This window comes from Eurosta solidaginis, chromosome 1 (genome assembly GCF_040869045.1).
Source record: "Eurosta solidaginis isolate ZX-2024a chromosome 1, ASM4086904v1, whole genome shotgun sequence".
Lineage (NCBI taxonomy): Eukaryota > Metazoa > Arthropoda > Insecta > Diptera > Tephritidae > Eurosta > Eurosta solidaginis.
This window is the reverse complement of record NC_090319.1, coordinates 115,174,829-115,198,789: the sequence shown is the minus strand read 5'-3', so window position 1 is coordinate 115,198,789 and position 23,961 is coordinate 115,174,829. Positions and strand designations below refer to the sequence as shown.

The window sequence follows — 23,961 nt, the reverse complement described above, 5'->3', positions numbered from 1 at the left end:
GTTAGATCAGAGTTTTCCTGAGCTCAACCGATCATTATTAAAAACAACATCAACAACAACAACCACGCAGAGCCCTGAGGGATCTTTTAGACCAACTAACCCCGATCAAAGGACTGAGTCACATAGTAAGAAAAAAGTGCATACACCATTGTAGAGACTATTGGCAATTTTAAAAACTTACTAGTTGAAATGGAAAAGAGAATAGGAGGCATTCTTGAAAGCCCAGAGGTTTTTATAGACATTTCAATTTAGTTTACGATAATTGTGAAATACGATTTAAATGCTCTTATTACAGCAATTATATGCAGCGTACTTTAAATATTTATTGCTTTGAATTTCCGGAAAACAATACGGAGGCATTACATAAACGAGAAGCATTATATGAGCACGCTTCATACTATATAAATCCAACAATAATTCATGTTGATCGTTATTATCAAACATTGCATATGAAGGTTCAGTAATCGCAGACATGTCATCGTCATCGTCATCAGCAGCAGTAGACATATTTAATTTTCTGAAACAACTTGAACATATTTTACCTGAAGAGTAGAAGGAGAGACTTTTCGAAACTCATTCAAAAATTGAGTATAGAGATAAATTAAGTAAAATAAAGAATTATTTCGGTGAACATTATGAAAATTGTGTTTGGTCGAATTCTAATAGCACAGATGGCCCAGACACTTGTAATTGCTCACACCTAGAGCGTCTGGATGAGGAAGCCTAAAAAATTATGAACACTTATAAAAAAATTTATAATCAATTCGTTGTAAATATTGTAAATAAATTCTATCTGTAAATACTTACTTTTTTCAAATAAACCGTTTAAGTAAATAAATAAATACAATTTTTATTTTTTATTTTTATTTTTTATTATTGTTTCTTCAACTATCATAATATTATAAAATTTATTTCACAAACAAACTCAAATATAGATAAAGTATCTACATACTAATAGTATCATCGTCTCTTTCAGACCATGAGACGGTAACCCTTATAATGGCATGGAAAGCATCCTGGCTTAGCTCTATGATGGAAACTTCTGTCAATAAGTAGTACTGACATTCCATTCTTGCTGTTATGATCCCTTTAACAAATTCCGTTACCGTTTTTAAATAATCTTTTTGACGACATTTGTAAATGGGATATATTCATACATTTTATCATGGATGAGTATACAATAAGAAGCAATGTTAAAAGAGGCGGCCCTATGAAATTTTAGCTCAATCCGAATATCGATGGGACCGCTTTTATGTATTCATTGTGATGTGTTTCATCTAAAACAATTATTGGAGCAGTTTGAATAAATTGATCAGTTGACAAAAGTGTTTGGGGAGTGCGTGGTAACTTTGTTGAAATTTCAAATACATGTCATATAATAGAGCATACCGATTTCGATCAAATTTAATATTAAAATCATCATATGGATATTGGGGTTGAGGTGAACTTTAACATCCAATAAGTCACAATGTGTAAATTTATTTTAATTTTGAAATCCTAAAATAATATGGCGAGGTCTTTCATTTTCACCAACCAGTTTGACATTCAATAAGATATTAGCCAAACATGCTTAACCAACGAACCGATATCATTTCGTTACGATAATTAACGTTAATAAACGAAACAAAGTCATTTCGTTTCGTTTATTAACGCTAAGAACGTCAATTTTCATAATGTTCACCGAAATTAACGTTAATTTGACGTTCTTAACGTTAATAAACGAAACGAAATGACTTTGTTTCGTTTATTAACGTTGATTATCGTAACGAAATGATATCGGTTCGTTGGTTAAGCATGCCTGATATTAGCGCTTTCCTGTAGGGACGGGTTATGGTGAACATCCCAACTTCTAAACGAAATGTTTAGCGATTGTTTGCTACATAGTTAACCGATACGAGTCTGAAAGTTGAATATATGGCACTTTCCATGTAATATTTAAAAGTTTTAATAAAAGCTTTTCTGATGGTATAGTTGATATCATAACAGCATCATCTTCTTTGGCTCGTATTAAGATTAATTCATGTTTACAATTAACAATAATTTTATCAAAATCTTCAGCGAATCCAAGCAGGTTTTTCAACGGTATACATAAATTAAAATGTCCAGTCTTTAGGTTAATATTTTCAAATGGACACAACCCTGCATTTTTTGGATTTTGCTCTCAAATTCGTTAAGTGATACATAATTTTTCATTGCTGTTGCAATACCAAACTTTCTAGTGCGATCAATTTCTATTCCATTAATTTCATATCGAATCTCCTCGAAAAAATATGCCATACAATTATTAAGTAGCTGCACAGTTTTTGAAACTTGCGAATTACTATTTGATATGAATCCCTCAATGTATAAAATACTCTCACTAGGTAGCACATAAATCATACTCTACTCTACAAGTCACTTTTCGTACCCGTCCTGCTATATGGGACAGAAGCATGGACCATGACATCAGCAGATGAAGCGGCTTTGGGAGTGTTCGAGAGAAAAGTTCTTGGAAAGATTTATGGACCTCTACGCGTTGGCGATGTCGAGTACCGAAGAAGATTTAATGATGAGCTGTACGAGCTATACGCAGACATCAACATAGTCCAGCGAATTAAAACGCAGCGGCTGCGCTGGCTAGGCCATGTTATGCGGATGAAAGATGATGCTCCGGCCAAGAAAGTGTTTCTATCGGAACCCGCCTATGGAAGCAGAGGTAGAGGGCGGCCCCACTCCGTTGGACGCACCAGGTGGAAAATGATTTAAACTCCCTTGGTGTGACCAATTGGCGCCGGTTGGCGGAGCGAAGAAGCGACAGGGGCGCCTTGTTGGACGGCATTAACCGTTTAGACGGTTAAGCGCCAATTAAGTAAGTAAGTAAGGTAGCACATATAGGTCTTGATTTTGTAACGGGATCCGAATTTCATCATTATTTTAAAACGATTGCAGATATGGTATTTAGCTATGGTTATCTTTTTTTATTATACGGCCACCGTGGTGTGATGGTAGCGTGCCCCGTCTACCACACCGTCTGCCCTGGGTTCACATCCGGGGCAAAGCAACATCAAAATTTTAGAAATAAAATTTTTCAATTAGAAGAAAATTTGTCTAAGCGGGGTCGCCCCTCGGCAGTGTTTGGCAAGCGCTCCGGGTGTATTTCTGCCATGAAAAGCTCTCAGTGAAAACTCATCTGCCTTGTAGATGCCGTTCGGAGTCGGCATAAAGAATGTAGGTCCCGTCCGGCCAATTTGTAGGGAAAATCAAGAGGAGCACGACGCAAATTGGAAGAGAAGCTCGGCCTTAGGTCTCTTCGGAGGTTATCGCGCCTTATATTTTTTTTTATTATGAAATATGGGTTTTGACAAAACGTTTTTTATATCACTCATTGTTTTAAATAAATCCTAAACTTATTAGGAACTCCTTATTCGCGGGGGTTAAATCAATTTTATTTTGAACAGGAGATTTTATTTCCTTAGACTGTGGATTTTTTGGTTTTGTAGCCAGTACTTTTGAGGTTGATTGAAAACTATTCAAAAAATCTGTATGCAGTAGCCTTTTATTAAAAATTATAATTTTTTAGATAGGTTTTAAATGTGGTCTTATTGATATGTTCTTTCCACGAAAATTAACCAAGCCACCAGTTCGATCAACAACTCTAAGAACTAGAGTACTTATTTGACGTATATTAACCGGTAAATATATAACAATAGCAGGTATTTCTGAGATTTTATATCCTGGACGCTGAGCCCGCCTTGTCGGGCAGGTGGTCGTACGACCAAGATGATTGACTCATTACCAAATTGTAATAAGGAGGATGATAAAAGGAGGACTGAGTCGCAAGCCAAGGACGACGAATACGCATTAAGCGATGCGTCGGGCTCGGGGAGCGAGAGTAGTGCTGACTCAATAAACTCCGTGCTGGAAAAGCACCCAAATGAAAACGGAGTAGAAGAGTGGAGAAAGGTACGGCGCAGAGAAGTAAAAGAGCTCTATCGCAGTACCGTGCAGCACTAAGAATTGTCCAACGCCTGGGAGAAGTGGTCGACCCAACAGAAGTGTAGATCGAGCGCTTCGAATGGGCGCATGAAGCGGTAGAAGTAGATCCAAGGCAGTTCAAAAGGTTTGCTGATAAAACACCCTCGGTTCTGCAACCGGTACGAGGAGGAAGAAGCGTCGAATGGCAGAATGAAGAGGCAACGTTTGGCGGAAGGCGACAAGCCTGCTTTCAAGAGCAGAAAGCACCCAGTCCCAGAGCCGCGAGGCAGGGCAATTGCATATACAAGACAAGTAAGCCCAAAGCTGTAAGAAAGATGGGCCCCAATAGCGAGGTAGCAACTACCTCGAAAGCTGCGAGTCAGAGGGAAGTCCCAACTACGGAAGTAGGAGATAAGCCAAAGGGAGACAACGCTAAGACTCCGGCTTTCTCGGAGGTGCTAAAGGGAGTTAAAGCTAAGACTCCGGCTTTCTCGGAGGTGCCAAAGGGAGTTAAAATTAAGACTCCGGGTTTTCCCGAGAAGATGAGTGATTTGGCAAAGCAGTCACTGACTGTGGCGCTGGTTGATCGTAGCAGTCCTTTCGGACAGATAACTGCTGAAAGGTGGAGATCTGTAGAAAGGGAACTTATTAGCTTAATGCTTAAGATGATGCGGGAACAACCAATTAAGCCCCTTCCAACCTTTGATTCGGGGGATGGTATAATGGTGTGAAGATAGCGTGCGACAACATTGCGAGCTTGCGGTGGCTGGAGGTAGTGGTTCCAAACCTCCAAAGGCAAGGCACGAATGCGTGGTTTGAGGTGGTGGATAAAGCGCAAATCTCCACGGTACCAAAAGTTAAGGTATGGATACCATGCGTGATGAATTCGGAGGATACACCGCGACTTCTGCAGAATCAGAATCCGAACATACCGACACAGGATTGGAAGGTACTTACTGTATCTCGGCCTATGGAGGAAGGTAAATTCTACATCTTCCAAATTACAAGCAGGCGGAGGATATATTGTACACGCAGCTTGGCAAAATGTCCTTTGGCACTGGCAAAATTTACATGCGACTCAGGAAAAGAAGTCCCGAGGATAAAAATCCTAACACGCTGGGAGTGGGCGAAGGCGAAAAGGACCTCAAAACCTTAAGGGAAAAAAGACTGGTGGAGGTAGCCGACGTCACCACGAAGGTGTTAGAAGAGGACCAACGGGCAGAGAGTGCTGCGAGTCGCACAGAAGAACACCCGGCAAAACAGTTACAAGAGGCTGAAGGGGGCTTCGAACACTCTAAACGAAAAGGACAAGGGAAGGACGACGACATCACGACGAAGGTGCTGGAGGGGGACAAACAGCCCAATGGTGCTGCGAGTCCTACAGACAAACCTCCAACACAGTAAAGTGGCGCCGAGCGAACTCCTCCTAACCCTATAGGAGGGTTAGTTTTACGTGGCGCTGATCCAGGAGCTGTGGCTCTCATCAGGAGGAAAGGTTTCTGGACTTAGCGCTCGCGGATTTGGCGTTTACTATGCGCAAACGGAAGGACGAGTGCGAGCTGTAGTAATGGTAAGGAAACAGCTGCATTCATATATGCTGTCTAACTACAATACTGAGGACTTCGTAGTGGTGGCCGTTGAGCAAAGGAATAAGCAGATACTTATCCTGGCATCCTGTTACATGGCCCATGCTGCGGAGGTTCCACCGATGGAGTGCTAGAGGCTAGTACAGGACGAAGGGCGCAAAGGGCGGTTGGCCATAGGCGCGTATGCACTCCACAATGCGTGGGGAGGATCAGATAAGAACGAGAGATGTGAATCTCTATTTTGTTACATCCTGCAAACCAATTTGCAGATAGCCAACAGGGGCAATGTCCCTACATACACTAGTCCAACATCCAGCAATGTTTTGGATATTACACTGAGCTCCGAACGTGATATGGTTGGATGGTTCTTGATAGACCATCCTTCTCCGATCATGCTTATATCAGCTTCGGCATAAACTTAAAGAGGGTAGAGAAGGGAGGAACCTTTAGAAACCCTAGGCCAACAAACTGGACTAAATTCCAGAAACAGGTAGAAACGAAACTGGGACAACCTTTCCAATGTGGAGGAACTGGAGGAGTCTAATGAATTCCTAACTAGGACCCTTATGACTGCGTATAACAAAGCTTGCTCTGTAAGAAGGTTCAGAGGAAAAGCAAAGCCGCCATGATGGAGCAATTAGCTGAGTCTTCTGCGAAGACAGGTAAAAGAAATGTTTAAGCTAGCAAAGACCGCGCAAACACACATTTCCCATCGGGAGATGGTTTAAAAGAGCCAGCAGGCAGCACTCACACTTCGATCACGGAGCGGGTAGTACCGGGCTTGGTGACCGATACCAAGATCGAGTGCGCAGTGAAGACGTTTTCTAATTTTAAATCGCCGGGCCCAGATGGTATATTCCTGGCCATGCTACAAGTCTCAAGTAGGGCGGTCGTCGAATGGCTTAAAATAATATTCGATGGGTGCATAAGACTGAATAATGTACCGCACTCTTGGAGAACTGCTCGTGTAGCTTTCCTACGAAAGACAGGAAAGGTCGGTCGACGGATAGGCTGCATGTTAAATTGCAGGAAGTTTACATCACAATGGGCATTGTACGAGGCCACGAAATCAGTGGACAGGAGAACGCCGCAGGGAGGGTGCTATCACCTCTGCTGTGAACGCTGGGCATCAACCAACTGCTCAGGCAATTCGATGAGGGACCCGTAAAACTTACGGCTTACGCAGATGATGTTGCAATTGTCATAAGTGGAAAGTGCCTTCCAATGATTAGTTCTTTGATGGATCGGGCGCTTCGGGATATTTATACCTGGGCATCTAATGTCGGGTTGAAAGTCAATGCGGAGAAGACGGATATGGTCTTGTTTACAAAGAGGTACAAGGTCTCAAATTGGACCAGGCCTAAGTTAGGAGGGGTAACCCTAAAGGAGAAACCTTGCACAAAGTATCTAGGAATCATCCTAGACAGTATGCTGTCATGGAAGCTCAACGTGGAGGAGAGGGTGAAGAAGGCTTCAACGGCAATTTATACATGTAAAAGAATGCTGGGATGTACGTGGGGCTTATCGCCCTCTCTTTTTCGCAGTGGGTTTTTACAGCAATTGTAAGCCCTATCCTATACTATGGAATTCTTGTTTGGTGGAAAGCCACACAAAAAGCAACCTACCTCAAAACATTAGAGGGGGTATGCAGACTATTAATGTTTAGCATTACGGGAGCCCTGAAAACAACCCCGACAGCTGCACTCTATGTCATACTGCACATTCCACCTGTAGATCTGGTAGCAAAGAACATAGCGTTAACAACGGCAACCAGGCTCGTTGCCTCGGGGCAGCTTGAGCGCCGACCATACGGCCATAGTAGTATAGCGTCATCAATCACAAGACGAACAGACTACCTGATTCCCTATCTGCGATTCGAGGGCGATCTTAAGGCCACAGTAGATTTGGACGGTTGGCGCAAGGGTGCTCATATGGCGGACGAGGCGATACATGTGCACACATATAGTTCCAAAGTAGTGGAAGGAGTAGGGTCTGCGGTATACTGTGCTGATTCGGAAATAAACATATCCTACAGGCTGCCGGATTACTGTAGCCTTTTCCAAGCGGAAATAGTAGCCGTAACCAAAGCAGTAGAAATGCTGGAAGAAAATAGCCCAAGCTGCAATCGTGTTAACTTTTATATTGACAGTCAAGCAGCAATTAAGGCAATAATCTGGCATACCACAGCATCTAAATGCGTGTTAGAGTGTAAGCAGTCCCTGGAGAGAATCGGGACAGGGAGAAGCATACATCTATATTGGGTCCCAGGGCATATGTGAATGAAAAAGCGGATGAATTAGCTAAAAAGCGCGCATCCCTTGAAGCTTGCTCCGTAGACGTCCCAATTAGATTGGGCGAAATTAAGCGAAGGCGAGAGGTGTATATGATCGACTAAGCAGGGAAAGCGTGGGTTCAAGCGCGGGGCTGTAAAGTGTTGAACATTATGTGCAGGTCTTATAACCTTAGACTAACAAAGTTGCTTCTATCATAAAAAAGAGAGGACTGTAGACTCATGACGGGTTTTCTGACTGGACACTGCCTTTTGGCGCCACATGCCTTTAAATTAGGCTTGGTCAGTGTGAGCAGATGTAGGAAGTGCGGGCCGGAAGAGTAAACTGTATGCACAGACAGTCCATTTATATATGATCCGTTGATGACATTACATTCAACAGATATCGTGTTTATTTTTGTTATATCCACTGGGTTGTCAGAGTAATGAACAATCCCTGGCTCCAGTATTCCTAGTAATTGGGCATTCTTTATCAATATTTACTTCTTCCTTAAAGCTCATAATTTCAGTGTGAAATGTATTAGGATTAGCGCTTATATCAATATACGCTTGATTTAATGGTTCATATATGTTAGTAATTGTTTCAAATATATCATCCATTTCATATGTTCCAACAGGTATCTCAATAACATACATTCGATCCAATGTGAAACAAATTGTTTTCTTTGTCCACATTTGGAATTGTATGATATGAGCCAAAACTGATTAACCCACAGACATAATCTTGTTTGAGTTCTATGGGAGGGAAATAATTTGCAACCAGTATAGATGAATTACCACTTATTGTTAATGTAAGCGACATGTTGATAGACTATCATTAAATACTTAACTGAAATAATTATTAAAACACTTTTCTATATATTTTTTTTATTTATTTATTTTATTAATTTAAATCATTAACATCCACCCAGAAATTGTGTTCAGAAGAGAATCCTAACCATTTAACATAAATTCTATTATTTCTACTTCTCATAACTTTTTCAATTAAATATACATGAGGGAGTTTAGTTTTCAAGAGTTCATATTCGTAAAACCACCCCTTAATAGCCTTACCTTGATAGTTTTCAAGTAAATATGTTGTAGGGTTTGTGTTTTTAATTGACTTTAATTTAAACACTTCTGGTGTCCAATTTGGTGTATACCCTTTTTCAAATACATGTTTATATTTACTTAATCTAACCTCATTATTAATTTAAAATTTTGGTCTATGAAAAACATTTAAATTGTTGTATGCAGTATCCAATAAATGTTGTTCATTCGAGGAACTTACCTCATTTGGAGTCATTTTGATGGTCCTGTGAATAGTATTATTATAATCATTAACTAAATTTTTATAGATATCAATCCATTTAGAAGTTCCTAAATTCATTCCCCATCATTCCTTTTAATGTTCTATTGAATCGCTCTTTTATAGATGGTTTTAATAATGAAAATGTCGAATAATGATTTATATTTTTTGTTTGTAATAATCTCTTAAAGTTAGTATTGTAAAATTCCTTTCCATCATCTATTTGCAGGTTTTTCTGTATGCGGTTACTTGAATTTAAAATCTTCGCCATTGCATTTGTGACATTTTCTTTAGTTTTATCTTTAACTGCTTCAACCCATGCTTTTTTGGAAAATGTATCGATTACAGTTAAAAGATACTGACAATGATTATTACTATTTTAATACTGAGTCATTACCACCAAGCCAGCTTGCCATAAATCATCGATTCCTTTAATAATAACACGTCTTCGTTTAAAATTTTTTCTAGCTTGTTTATGTAATTCTTCTACAATAGCTCTTTTGTTATTCATTTTGTTAATGCTTTTATAGTAGGAACTTTATTTTTAGCACTTCAACATCTTTTTCCGTAGGATGTTGTTTCAACACAACGAAACGCATCAAATAATACTCAATAATAGATAAATAGTTGTTTATATTACTTAAATCCTCCCCACATTCAACTTTTATTCGCCGATCTATTAAATCATCAAGAATCGATACATCATTTTTAATACTATTATTCAGGATTGTATTTATTTCTCTGATTTGATGTTCTAATTTAGTTTTTATCTTATTTAACTCTTCGAAAAAGAATACTTTCGAAATGGCATCATCGTCTTCTATAGGAGCAGCTAGGTTAATTATTCTTTTCTTGTTTAAATTAAGGTTTTTATTTCGGTCTAGAATTGTTTTCGTCTTCGATCGAATATTACCAAATGAGGAATGTCCAAATTTATTTATGCTCATATTACTTAATAATCTTTGCTTCTCGCAACTCTTCAATAATTGATATAATCTCGTTTTGATGGTTGTTATGACCAGCACTTGTTGAAGATATAAGCAACCACAATCTATCCACCAACTCATTAGGATTATTCCAATATTGATAAATATTTTCACGGCAATCGATTGATTCCAATAAATCTCTACCGCTTATGAACGAGTGTGGATCATAATTGAATATATGTCTGTATTTATACGATTTTGTCCCCTTAATTTGAATATCTGGGTTATAGTTACGCTTGTGAGCATTTTAATCTAAAAAAAACTGTCGATAAGTGTGCAAATCACCCTTTATATAACGTTGTGGTTTTCTATGAAATATTAACTCGAACAGACCTGGTGTCATTTTCCATTTATCTCTACCAATCTGTAAAACATTTTAGAACTAATTTTTAATGTATGATTTAATCGGGGATTGCCCGTATTGCTTTTTTTATAAATGTATGAAAACATATATTTGAAGCAATTTTTAATTTTATAATTTACTAGCAGACCCGTCAGACGTTGTTCTGACCTAAATTTGGTATATCTGCATATATTTTAATAAGCTTTTTCCCTCTAACTCTGCCCTCTCCCTCTTCACTTCTTCTTAATCATTTGATGCACTTCTCCCTTCGTCTTTTTCGCTTCATCTATCTCTATTTTCGTCTCACTCTATCTCTTTCTCAGTCTCCTTCTCCTTCCCTCTTTTCTCTTCTCTCAAGTTTTTCCCATTCTTCTTCATTTCTTATTGGCATTCCCAGATGGTGGCATGTATTTTGTTCCAGTCCCATTCCGAGTTCCAGTCCCAATCCTAGTCCTAATTTCAGTATCAGCCCAGCCCGTCTCTGGTCTACTTCCCCAAAAAAAGGATCGTAAATAATACATCGGTATAAATTACTCTGTACTAAAGCACACATCAACAGTTTCAATTTGATACCCATAATGTAAAAACACATCCTAGTGTTACCCTGGTCCACGTTTTGGCCTATATCTCGAGACCCTAGTCACCCATCGGTATAAAATTCTCTGTACTAAAGCACACATTAACAGCTTAAATTTGATACCCATAATGTGAAAACACATCCCACTGTTACCCCGATCCACGTTTTGGCCTATATCTCGAGACCCTAGTCACTAGGCCGGGTCGATTTGTGGGGAGGAAAAAAATTGCCCATTGCTCTGTGAAAATCATATTCTAGGGATCAAAATAAGAAACTTTGCCGAAGGAACAATACCTCTAAAATGAATTCTGATGTCCCCCCCCCTTTTGGTCGTAGGGGCAAATTTTGAAAAATCCCACTTTGAAATGCCTATGTTTTTTCTTTTTGGAGTTTATTTTTCTGTTTAGAAATTTATTTAGTCAGAACATATGGAAATGAAGAAATGAATTCAACTTAGTAATAGAAAAGAAATTAAAAAAAATTATTAGAAATTAGCGTTTTTACAACCCCCTTTTAAAACCAAGACTTCACTGTGATGCATCTGCATGTCGTAAACATAGTTGTGTGGGTTTTTTATTCAACCGTTTTAAAAAATGAAGGTATCACTGTGACACAATTGCAGATCGTAAAATTGCTTGTGTTGTTTTTTTAAGCCACCACAAGACACAGCAGGTAGAATTGAAATTACTCCTACCCAATAGTTCGACCCAAAGGGGGGGGGGGGGGCATCAGAGTTCGCTTTAGAGGTATGGTTCCTTCGGCATAGTTTCTTATTTTGATCCCTAGAATACGATTTTCATAGAGCAGTGAGCGATTTTTAAATCGACCCGCCCTACTAGTCACAAATAGATTTGAAAATTACCCTGTACTAAAGCACTCATCAACAGCTTTCATTTGTTATCCTTGTTGTATAAACACTTTCTAGGGGTATCGGGGTCCACGTTTTGGCCTCAATGTCGAGACCCTAGTCACCAATAGGTATGAATAGTAAGTAACCTGTAATAAAGCACTCATCAACAGCTTTAATTTGTTATCCATATTCTATAAACACATTCTAGGGGTACCCGGGTCAACATTTTGGCCTATATCTCGAGACCCTAGTCACCCACCGGTACCAAAATTACCCCGTATCAAAGTACTCATAAACAGCTTCCATTTGATACCTACATTGTACAAACATATGCCAGGATTACCCAGGTCCACGTTTTGATCTCACGACACTATCCAGAACGGGATAAAAAGTGTCCTATGTCTGTCTCCTGGTTCTAATCTACCCTTTACCAAATTCAGCCAAATCTGTTCATCCGTTCTTGAGTTATAAATAGTGTAACTAACACCACTTTCTCTTATATATGTATATACATCATATTAGAAACTTCAAAAATAACAGTATTTCTCCACTATTTAATGGATGTTATTATACAATCTACAAACTTCAATCACTCTATCTATTAAAAAAAAGCGCAAGAAAATCCGTTGCGTAGCTTTAAAGGTTTAAGCATTCAAAGGGACATGGGACAGAAAAAGCGACTTTGTTTTATAATATGTAGTGATGCAGAAATACCAAAAAATTAACCTTTTTTGAAGAATTTTAAGGAAATGTTTAATATTTTTAACGAAAGAGTATTTTTCAATAGATGTATGCATTCCTAACCATTTATGTTGCATTAATATGTATGTACATACATATGTCAAGCTTATGTGATATGAAAATACATACATATGTACATACATGCCTACAAACCTACGCCCGAAGTTAAATAACGCAGCGGATGCTATGTACATATGTACGTATGTGTCGCATCATGGCTCACTCAGAAGCAATTAGCGCGCACAGTTGATACCGAACAATCACACACACGAATTTTTTGGTAAAAATGTTACTTTTGTTTAAACAATTTGGCTAATATAAGAAAGGAATCAAGTAGTTGATGCAGAACGAAGGTAAATATTTCAAAGTTTTAGTGAAAGGTAGAATTTTTCAAATCCATCCTTCCTTTTATGAGTTCTAGCTGTGTAAACAAAAATTTTATGTTTTTTTTCTACATTTTGGCAATTTGTCACGCCCTTATAATATATACCTTCAAATTATATTAACTGTACCATCTCACGTAGCTAAGCTTTCAAATGCACAAAACCGTTTTAAAATCGGAGCATTCTGTGTGAAGTTATGTGCATACATGGCATTTAGCGACTTTATTTTACAAGATTTATAGATTTAGTAATTATTTGGGAAAATTTTAAACAACGTGACATCAGGACGGACAAGGCGACAGCTGTTTCGATTATACCTTGTAAATCTCTTTAAAGCCTTTTCTCCCGGGAGTGGGAGTCGAACCCGCACTCCTACGACAGTTGAAATGGTTACAAACGCATTCAGCTACGTCATGCCTTAGTTGTTGTAAATTTTTTCCCAATTGCCTCCTTTTGCATATTTTAATCTTTTACACATTGCATACTTCGTATGCAATTATGTGTTAAAGCTATGCTTGTTGGTACGGCGGTTTTCAAAGAAACTTTGGTATTGTTGCTGTTTTTGTTCTATTTATAGAACTACAACGAATTAACCAATTTTGTTTATTTGTATGATTTAATCGGGGAATGCCCGTATTGCTTTTTTTTTTATAAATGTATGAAAACATTTATTTGAAGCAATTTTTAATTTTATAATTTATTTAATAATTAAAAAAAAATTTATATAATAATTAATTAATAAAAAAATTAATAATTTTTAATGGTTTGAGTCCAAACCGCCATTGTCTATTTGAATCTCTATTCAGACCATACAATGTATCAAGCATTTTAATATCTTTAAGCAATTTTATATTGTGTAATAATAAATTGGGGGGAGTGAGTAAGCTTTACCCGTTTGTAATCTTCATTTAGTTGATTTTTACTCTGACGTTTTACAGTTTTATGTCTTTCCCGCATATTAAGATCTTCTTCGATTCTTCTCAAAATATCATGTTCAGTTACAGAAGTATTATCATTTAAAGTTTCAGCTTGATTTTGACTTTCTACAGCCTTGTTTATTAATTGTTCATCATTTAGTTTACTGGGAATATATGGTTTTGGTCGTTCACAATTATTCATATAATTTAGTTTTTATTTAACGCCAATAACATTATCTAATTTTTGGGTTTTATGAAAACATTGCTCATTAATGATATCACCAGATTTTCGCTTTTCAGGTTTTTTATCAATATTTGATTTAGTTTTCATTACATTGCTTTGTACAGCTCTTTTTATTAATTCATCATCATGAGGTTTACTTGGAATATGCGAAGCTGGCCTTTCACAAAAATTTATTTTTCGTCTAACGCTAACAACATTATCTGGTTTTTGTTTTTTATTAAAACATTTCTAATTAATAATATCAATAGGCTTTCGCTTCTTTTTTGTAGGTTATTCATCGCTTGCCCCTCAACATTTTCTTTCGGAGAACTATCTGTAGAATATTCTAAATCTATGTCATTCGAATAAATGTTTGTTTTACTATCAAGATCATTATCATTCACATAATTTTCAACGGTTGGCAATGTATCAACTTCCATGTCTTTAATTTCTTTTACACTGCCCGCCTGCCAAATTACATCATCATCATCATCATCACCAATATAATTAGTAACATTATTTTTATTACTATAGTTTTTCAAATTATCAACCCGCCAAATTTCATCATCATCATCGCCATCATCACCATTATAATTAGTAACATAAACGTATAAAGATTTATTCTTTTTATCGGCTCAATAAGCCTTTTTAGATAGATATATTTTGGTTGATATAATGATTTTGAATAAATGTATACATTTCGGAAATTAAGCTCGTTTGGGCTGTCAATTAAACTGAGCATAACATTAGTTTTTCCACAATTTGACGGTCCCACAATGAGCGCTCGTATGGAATTTGGTAAAACGGGACTATGTCTAGTAACATTTTAAACATTTATACAACTGTCAGCATTATTAACCTTTAGTTGGAGGCTTTGTTTAACAACTTTCATTTTGGTTGGGGGATGGGGGTGGGCGGTATATCGGAGCTCCAAGACAAAGTCGTGGGACTCTGTACAAATCTGAGCCCCTTTAAAAATCTGATTCCCTTTAAAAATCTGGGCCCCTTTAAAAATCCGAACTCGACTTAGTCAACGAATTTGTTGTATGATCTTGAGAGGTGACATAAATTTCAGGTCAAGATAAATATGGAACTGGTCTCATTCCTACGACCATACCCATCCCAGACTGCCCTGAAAGTAAAGTTGATAGGCTGAGACATGCACCGAGTTTTCCATATAAAATGCAAAAGAGCTCTAAGCTATTTTTCTTACAGATCAGCCAGAACACAAACCGGAAGAATATAGAATGAGTATTTAGGGGGAGCTATGCTCCGAGTTTTTCATAGAAAATGCAAAAAGCTTAAAGCTTTTTCTTATAGATCAGCCAGAACACAAACCGGAAGAACGGAACACAAACCGCAAGCGCGTATGCGCCTAAATGTAGGCAAAGACATTGTTGAATGATCTTGAGAGGTGTTAAAAATTTCAGGTCAATATAAATATAGAACTGGTCTCATTAATACCACCAGACTCACCCAGGCTGGTTCGAAAATAATGAACTGGCCCCATTCCTAAAGCCAGATTGGTGACAGACTGGCCAAAAGTATTGAATTTTTAGGGTGAGACATGCACCGAGTTTTCCATACAAAATGTGGTCCAGAACATACATAAACATACTACTGGGATGGAAAGCAAGAGGTTGTGATGGCGTGATTTATAATGTGGGTTAAGGTACCAACAATAAATGGTAGTACTAGTACAATCTTAATAAATTTGACTGGTATACCATCCCCACCTCGATAAAAACAAAAACAATTGTTGAAATATAAATATAAATAAAATTGAAAAACTCTTCACCAACCCAGTGTATGGAAAAAGTTTTATTCAGGGCCAAAGGTCAAAAAACTGAGTTTTTTGCAATTTTGAGCAAAAGGGTATGTTTTGTCATAAAAATATATTACGTAATCGTCATAATGCCGGCAGTGTTTGCAAGCAGTCCGAGTGTCTTTCTGCCATAAAAAGTTCTCGTCTTCCTTGCAGTTGCCGTTCGGAGTGGGCATAAAACAAATAGGTCCCGTCCCGCCAATTTGTAGTAAAAATTAAAAGGAACACGACGCAAATTGGAAGAGAAGCTCGGCCTAAAATCTCTTCGGAGGTTATCGTCATAATACGCACACGTTTCCAAGCCACCTATGAGCGCGTTTTTTATCATACTAAACGAGTAAACATGTGTTTTCAATACTGAGTATAGCTGAAAAATAACGGTATTTTATACATTGTAGCAGTATAGGGGACAGATGTTGTCTCGTGGTTACACTGGTTTAATTTTACCTCATATAAGTTTAAGCTACAATGACCGACAGAAAAATATTTTAAATTATACTAAGTAAAACTCTGGATATATTGGTGCATAGTATAACGATTTCAACTGTTTGGATCGTAATTTCTCAGAAATGGTAGTAGCTCGTAGGAAAAATTGTTGAGACGTTTGTTGTAGATAATTTTAAGCTCTAAAATTGTCGTATATACATATGTATATTTTTATGATAAAACATACCGTTTTGCTGAAAATCGCGAAAAGTCTTTTTTTTTTTTGCATTTGACATTGAGGAGTGTCTAAATTTTACTTATAATTATATTTTAAATAATTTTACTAATTTTCAGTTTGTTGTAACTTTCCGTATCACTTATCTTATTTTTTGTCTAATTTGACCGGACCATGCTTTTGTCTGCGCCTTACATTTCTTTTTTATTTATTGTTTTGTCTTATATATCAAACTTATGTCACAGTTTAAATTATATTTTTTTCACCATTTAACTAGTTAAATTGAGTAAATTTAAATATGACATTAGAGTCCAAGCAATATCTATCTAACAATTGGGATAGCGAGAAACATACATCTATGTATATTGGGTGCTCGGACATATGTGGATAGATGGAAATGAGAAAGCGAATGAGCTGGCTAAAGACGACGTATAAAAGAAGGCGATGGGTACACATGATCGAAAGGCGTGGAACCAAACGCAGCTGCATATTTTCACATATCATACGACCTTCGACTAACAAAGTTACTCTTACCAGTAAAAAGACTGACTGAAAGTGTTACACTTTTAAATAAGGCCTCGTCAAACATAGTAAATGTGGAAAGAGCGGGTTGCAGGTGCAAACGGTCGAGCATGTATTGTGCTCGTACCCTGCGAACGCCAGTCTAACACTCCAGCTATGTATACAAGCAACAAGTAGGATAGGTCCTAGAAAGCTTCTAGTGTTCGACAACAGGACACACATTTTTTATAAAATCCTCCATCCATTTTTATAATGTTCTCGTTTTTGTTAACGGTTTTCAATTTGGTCGTTAAGCAAACTTCTGGTAACATTACGGACTCACTCAGTCTATTTAGGGTCCACGAGGACTGGCCAGCTCAACCTTACATAAACCATATACAACAAATAAACGCATGATATGCGAAAGGACAAGGAAGCTCCGGTAAAGAAGGTAATCTTATCGACAGCAGTATTAGAAAGCAGAGGAAGTGGGCGATTTCCCCTGAGTTAAGAGTGACAGGTAAAGGAAAACTTTAACCTCCTTGTTGCTCCTCCCAATCAGCATAAATTATCGCGAAGCAGAGGTATCAGGCGTGACTGGTTATGCAACCGTAAAAATTTTTTTTTGTAGGGTATGTGCGATTGTACTTTTATGGGCAACATGTGATTTCATAGTGAATGGAAAATTTTATTTTCGTTACTTCAGCCAGTGATAGCAATGAGTTTCCTTTAGGTGCGGATGCTATTAGCGAAATTGTGGAATTGTCTGGCTGACCAACCAACCGAAATATATCCTTTTATTCATTCTTGGGAAAAATAACTTTACAATTAATTGTAATGGTTAAGGGCGAGTGTTTATCAGTCAAAGCAATTAAGCCGGTGCACATCAAGTACGAGTAATAAGCAGTTAATTAAAATCGGCATTCATTACCAACCATTTACGTTCCATATTTGAATATTTTTCGAAATATGTAAAAATACATCAGATTTAGCACCGTTTAAGCTCAAATATTTTAATACTTTTATGTATGTATTTATATACATATGCATTGATGTAAGTCTCTGCTTAAATTTGTGTTCACTCCTTATTCATTTATACACATATGCGCTCCTTATGTGTCGGCAGGAATTAATAGCCATATGTGTAAATATGATATCATTTTTCTGTAAGATTATCACACAGATATATTCTGTCACTTATTCTTTAAATAAATATATGCCGACAAATACAGTTATTTTTATTCTCTTCCTACTTGCCTACGAAGGTGCACCTTCAAACCATCATATGATATGGATATCGTGCACTCAAGAAATTACACTATTTTGATATATACATACATAGTTAATACAAATTTTTACCGCAAAGTTCTTATTTTAAACTTTTTTTTCGGTTGAAGCACGTCACTGTTGGCAGCTATAATTTTGAAATATTTACGACTTTGTTTATTAGGGAACCGTAATTAACACAAACAACTACGTCAGTCTAGAAATCCAGCGAAGAATCACTCTTGCCAAAAAATGCTACTTTGAATTAAGTAGGCAATTGAAAAGTAAAGTTCTCTATCGGCAAACGAAAATAATGCTCTTCAAGCCGCATATCGTGCCTATCGTGAAGCGCTCGAAACGCTTTACAAGTCTCTACATGTTGGCGATGGCGTGTACACAACAAGATTAATTGATGTATCCACTTTTTTAATTCCATGAGAGAATAGAGACCACCGCTGAGGATATGTTTAAAAGGATACCAGCGAGCATGAGCACAAACAAATAAAACATCTCTAATGTATATGCACTTAATAATATCCAAATGTGCGTCATAAATTTCAGCTCCATTAGTGTTTTAATTGAATTTTCTAACAAATACCGACCGGAGAAAAACTTCATTTCAAAAACAAGAGCGTTGAGAAAGAATACATTTTTTTTTGTAGTGCACAGCATTTGTACATTATGGAAGGACACACGCTTACCCAGTCAAATCCTACAGTCAAACAAACAATTAGTAAATGATATTACATCTAATATGAATGCCAAGCTAACTAGTCTGGTAGCTGTTTTTTTCTAAATAAGCAACTGGTATTTTTAACGAGATGTTCGTTGTTAGATTTCAGTCTAAAACTTAATGGTTTGAATGTGGCCAGATAAATTCTAGTTAAATTCTTCTCATATCAGGGACGTAGCGAGGGGGGGGGGGGAAGGTTTGGGGCTTAAACCCCTCCCCTCTCCCTTGCCACAGGATCATTTGATTTTTTAGGTCGTTACAATTCAAATATTTGATGTTTTTATGTCTTTGTTAATAAATTTCTTTATAATTCTGCTACGTATTTACTTTGTTGGTGATATTATATTTTTAATATGCAAGCATATGTATGTACGAAGTGAACACTTGTATTTTAATCATATTCTGTTTCATAATAATTCTGCAATTTATTAAATATACAAATGTACATGTAAACTTTTACTATAATTTCATAAAAAAGTTTCCTTGTAAATTTGTCTAACGACCATCTACATACATATCAGACAACAGCAAAAATTGAACACAACAACGTTCGATTGCATTCGGCAACATGATCGTGTTCAATGATCCAACTTGCTTAAACGAACATAATCGACATTGATTTAAAATCAAACAACTTATTGCATGCGCGAATATAATCAATTCAGGCGTTTGCTCGTTTGCTCAACCGCGATTACATTCATCGGAATGAAAAGGCAAATATGAAAACTCCATGCGTCTGAATATTTGCATGATTCTTCTGTCCTTACGTCGAGGCGAAAAGCTACAAATAAACCAGGGATGCACCTTAACGTTAAGCTAATCGTTTATCAAAAAATTTCCACAGTTTCCGTTGAAACGCTTCGAAATATTATCGATAAAGAAATTATCAAGATAAATTGTATCTCGTTTTTAACCGAAACGAAAAGCTTTCGTTAGCGTTAAAAACGTTAACAGAAACGTGATACTTTATGTTTGAATTGTGCTGGCAATGCTATAGCCATGGTAAAGCCGTAAGGTGGTAACAGCGAGCGGACATACACACACAAACTCCATGTAATTTGTATGTGTAATTCGTTGTGGTAATGTCAAAAATACTCTGATAAATGTTCGTACTGTCAAAATTGATGAGAAAAGTTGCAACCAGCTTGGCTAATGCTTTCACCTTTAATGACTCCGCCACCAATCAGTTTTGCCAGCATAGTTTGAAATGAATAATCAACATAAACGATTTGATTTCGTTTTGATATGGCAGAAAACGAAACAAAATCATTTCGTTAATTTGACGTTCTTAACGTTAATAAACGAAACGAAATGACTTTGTTTCGTTTATTAACGTTAATTATCGTAACGAAATGATATCGGTTCGTTGGTTAAGCATGCCTGATATAAACATACATATAAACATTGCTTACGGTTCTGTTCGTTTGCGGAACTAAACGATACTAATTCTCGTGCTTTGATTTTATTCTCCGAATTTAAATAATGTTAAATTTACAGCATTTTTTCGAAGTACACATTTCCTATTTTGAAATATAATGCAAATTTGACATGTGGAAACCACATTATTATAATGTAATATCTAAATTTTTTTTTCATATCAAAAATACATTTCAAAAATGTAAAATTCAAATTATTTGATAAATGAAAAAATAATGTCTTTTTCACATTTTAAAATGTAAAAAACACATTAGTGTTTTTTCCGTGTAAATATGACTTTTTAAATTAAATTTTTTTCTATTCGATCAGTTTCTTTCTTTTGAATTTTATATACGTATACGTTAGATCTCATGCATAGGCTCAAAAAGCATGAATTATACTTATTCCTGAAGGAGGTACTTCGTTTTTTTTTTTTTTTTTTATCAATTTATATATGATTAATATTTTATTTTTTTAATATTACAGGAATGCGATTCTGTGGCTTCTCCTAATGTTCACATGTTCTCGGAAATCTTGTGTACGCTTTCAGTAACAACGGCAACGAACGAGAGATCTTTTTCAACTCTTAGGCTGATTAAAAACTATTTGAGAAACACGATGAGTGAAAATCGATTGAATGGCTGTGCATCACTAAGCATCCACCGTGATCAAAATGTTACCGTTGATGAAGTTTTAGATGAAATGGCAAAGAAAAGCCGACACATGCGCTTGAGTTTTCAATGTAACCTTTTTCATATCATATGCTAAATACATGTACTTTAATGTTAAAGCTAAAGACAACATTTTTTTTTTTATTTAACTGAAAAAAAAAAACATTTTTTTTTTATTAATCCGTTCAAGCTATCATCACAAGACTCGTCAATTAGATTATTCTCATAATAGAAAGTGTTTTGAAAAAGGAACGACTTTGGATGAAGACCACGACCCTTATTACAAAAATTTTTTTTAAAAGGATCTTAGACCAAAATAATGGCCCAAATCGTTGCGAGTAATAGCATTAATATACTTTTTAACTTCCGAAGAGTTATTTATTACAACAAAATATTCAGAAACTTACAATTAATATTCAGAAAATCACAATTGACGGGATGTATGGAATAATGGTATAAGTCGAGTTACACCGTTTTTCCATCTTAGAAAATAATAGTGATATTTAAACAAAGATAATAGCTTCATTTAGGGAAAAGCGGTATAACTCTCTAATAAAATTTTGCAGTAGTGAAGCATCGAAAAGGTATGAAAATATATTCAATGTCGTAGACCAGAAAGAACTAAAAATAAAAGAATTAAAGTGGTTTCAAAAACGACTAGGCAGACAGAGAACTCCATTGTTAAAAATAGAAAAAAGGTTAAAAATGATAAAAGTAGTAAAAAAAAGATTGTTAAAAATAACAAAAAGAAATAACAAATATTTATAAGCATTTCTAAATAATAGAATATAATGTATTTAACAATGGTTGTTAATGTATCTACTATTTTGTTTAATAAAGTATCTCAATCAAAATATTTGATATTCGATCTATGGAATAACGGTAGAACTCAAAAAAAAAAGAAATCATCCATTTTATAATAAAATTATGTATATATAAAATCTATTACTTTTTCTCATCAAAGAATCATACTATCTAAAATCTTACCAAGTAGGATTATTATAAATTTATTTTTACCTGTATTGTTAAGTTTTTTTCACTTTTCTCAAAAGGTTGATATTTGAGTTATACCGTTATTCCACACATCTCCTCAATTAATATTCACGTTGTTGCAATTCATATTCAAAAACTTTCAACTGACATTTAGAGAGTTATAATTCATATTCATATCTTTTTCAGACAACCAAAATAATAATTATTTGATTTTTAATTTTAAAAAAATCACAGAAATTTCAATAAACATGAAAAAAAACAATTATCATTAGAAAAATATTATTGTTCTGGCCTTGAGCTCGAGTCAACCTTGAACCATTTATCAATAGGCCGATAAAACAAAAACAATTGTTAATAAAACTAAGAACACTTGGGAATGTCAAACAAAGAAATTGACAATAAACAATAAGATTATTAGCATCAATAAGCCGTTAGTAAATTTGCGGAGGATTCGAGAGAGTATAAAGGCAGCCCAAGCTGAGTATTAACTAATACGTTTTGATTTAAACACGCTATTGGTTGTGAAGTATAATTGTGACGTACTACTCCCAAAGTAATATAAATAAAGACCAGTTTGCAATACTGAATATTGGAGTGATTTATTCAACAGCTTAGTGATTCGAACGTAAGCAGAAAGTGCAATAATAAGCAGGATTCCACATAATTCGTTAGAATATTACAGGCATGCTTAACCAACGAACCGATATCATTTCGTTACGATAATTAACGTTAATAAACGGAACAAAGTCATTTCGTTTCGTTTATTAACGTTAAGAACGTCAAATTAACGAAATGAGTTTGTTTCGTTTTCTACCATATCAAAACGAAATCAAATCGTTTATGTTGATTATTAATTTCAAACTATGCTGGCAAAGCTGATTGATGGCGGGGTCATTAAAGGTGAAAGCATTAGCCAAGCTGATTGCAACTTTTCTCATGAATTTTGACAGTACGAACATTTCTCAGAGTATTTTTGACATTACCACCAACGAATTACACAAACAAATTACCTGGAGTTTGTGTGTGTATGTTCGCTCGCTGTTAGCACCTTACGGCTTCACCATGGCTATAGCATTGCCAGCACAATTCAAACATAAAGTATCACGTTTTTGTTAACGTTTTTAACGTTAACGAAAGCTTTTCGTTTCGGTTAAAAACGAGATACAATTTATCTTGATAATTTCTTTATCGATAATATTTGGAAGTGTTTCAACGGAAACGGTGGAAATTTTTTGATAAACGATTAGCTTAACGTTAAGGTGCATCCCTGGTTAATTACATTTGTTCACATAACGGTACCCCGTAACGGCATAATCTAATCGAGATATATACAGACTTCTATATATCAAAATGATCTGGGCGAAAAAAGAAATTCATTTAGCCATATCCGTCCGTCTGTCCGTAAACACGATAACTTCAGTAAATTTTGAGGTATCTTAATGAAATTTGGTATGTAAGTTCCTGGGCACACATCTCAGATCACCATTTAAAAATCGGACTATAACTACGCCCACTTTTTCGATATCGAAAAACCGAAAAAGTGCGATAATTCATTACCAAAGACGGATAAAGCGATGAAACTTGGTAGGTGGGTTGATCTTATGATACAGAATAGAAAATTAGTAAAATTTTGTATAACGGACTTGGCACCGCCCACTTTTAAAAGAAGGTAATTTAAAAGTTTTGCAAGCTGTAATTTGGCAATCGTTGAAGATATCATGATGAAATTTGCCAGGAACGTTACTCCTATTACTATG

The 23,961-nt window shown here is 36.0% G+C and overlaps 1 protein-coding gene across 1 annotated transcript in view; it reads right to left on the bottom strand.

Moving 5' to 3' along the window:
- Positions 1 to 10,442: 10,442 nt before the first annotated feature.
- The window catches only part of dpr11 (defective proboscis extension response 11), an 836,108-nt gene continuing 822,589 nt past the window's right edge, over positions 10,443 to 23,961 (bottom strand). The window contains exon 9 of the mRNA XM_067761430.1: positions 10,443 to 10,468. Within this exon, the coding sequence (XP_067617531.1) occupies positions 10,461 to 10,468 (8 nt within the window). The 3' untranslated portion in view covers positions 10,443 to 10,460. The remainder of the gene's footprint in view (positions 10,469 to 23,961) is intronic.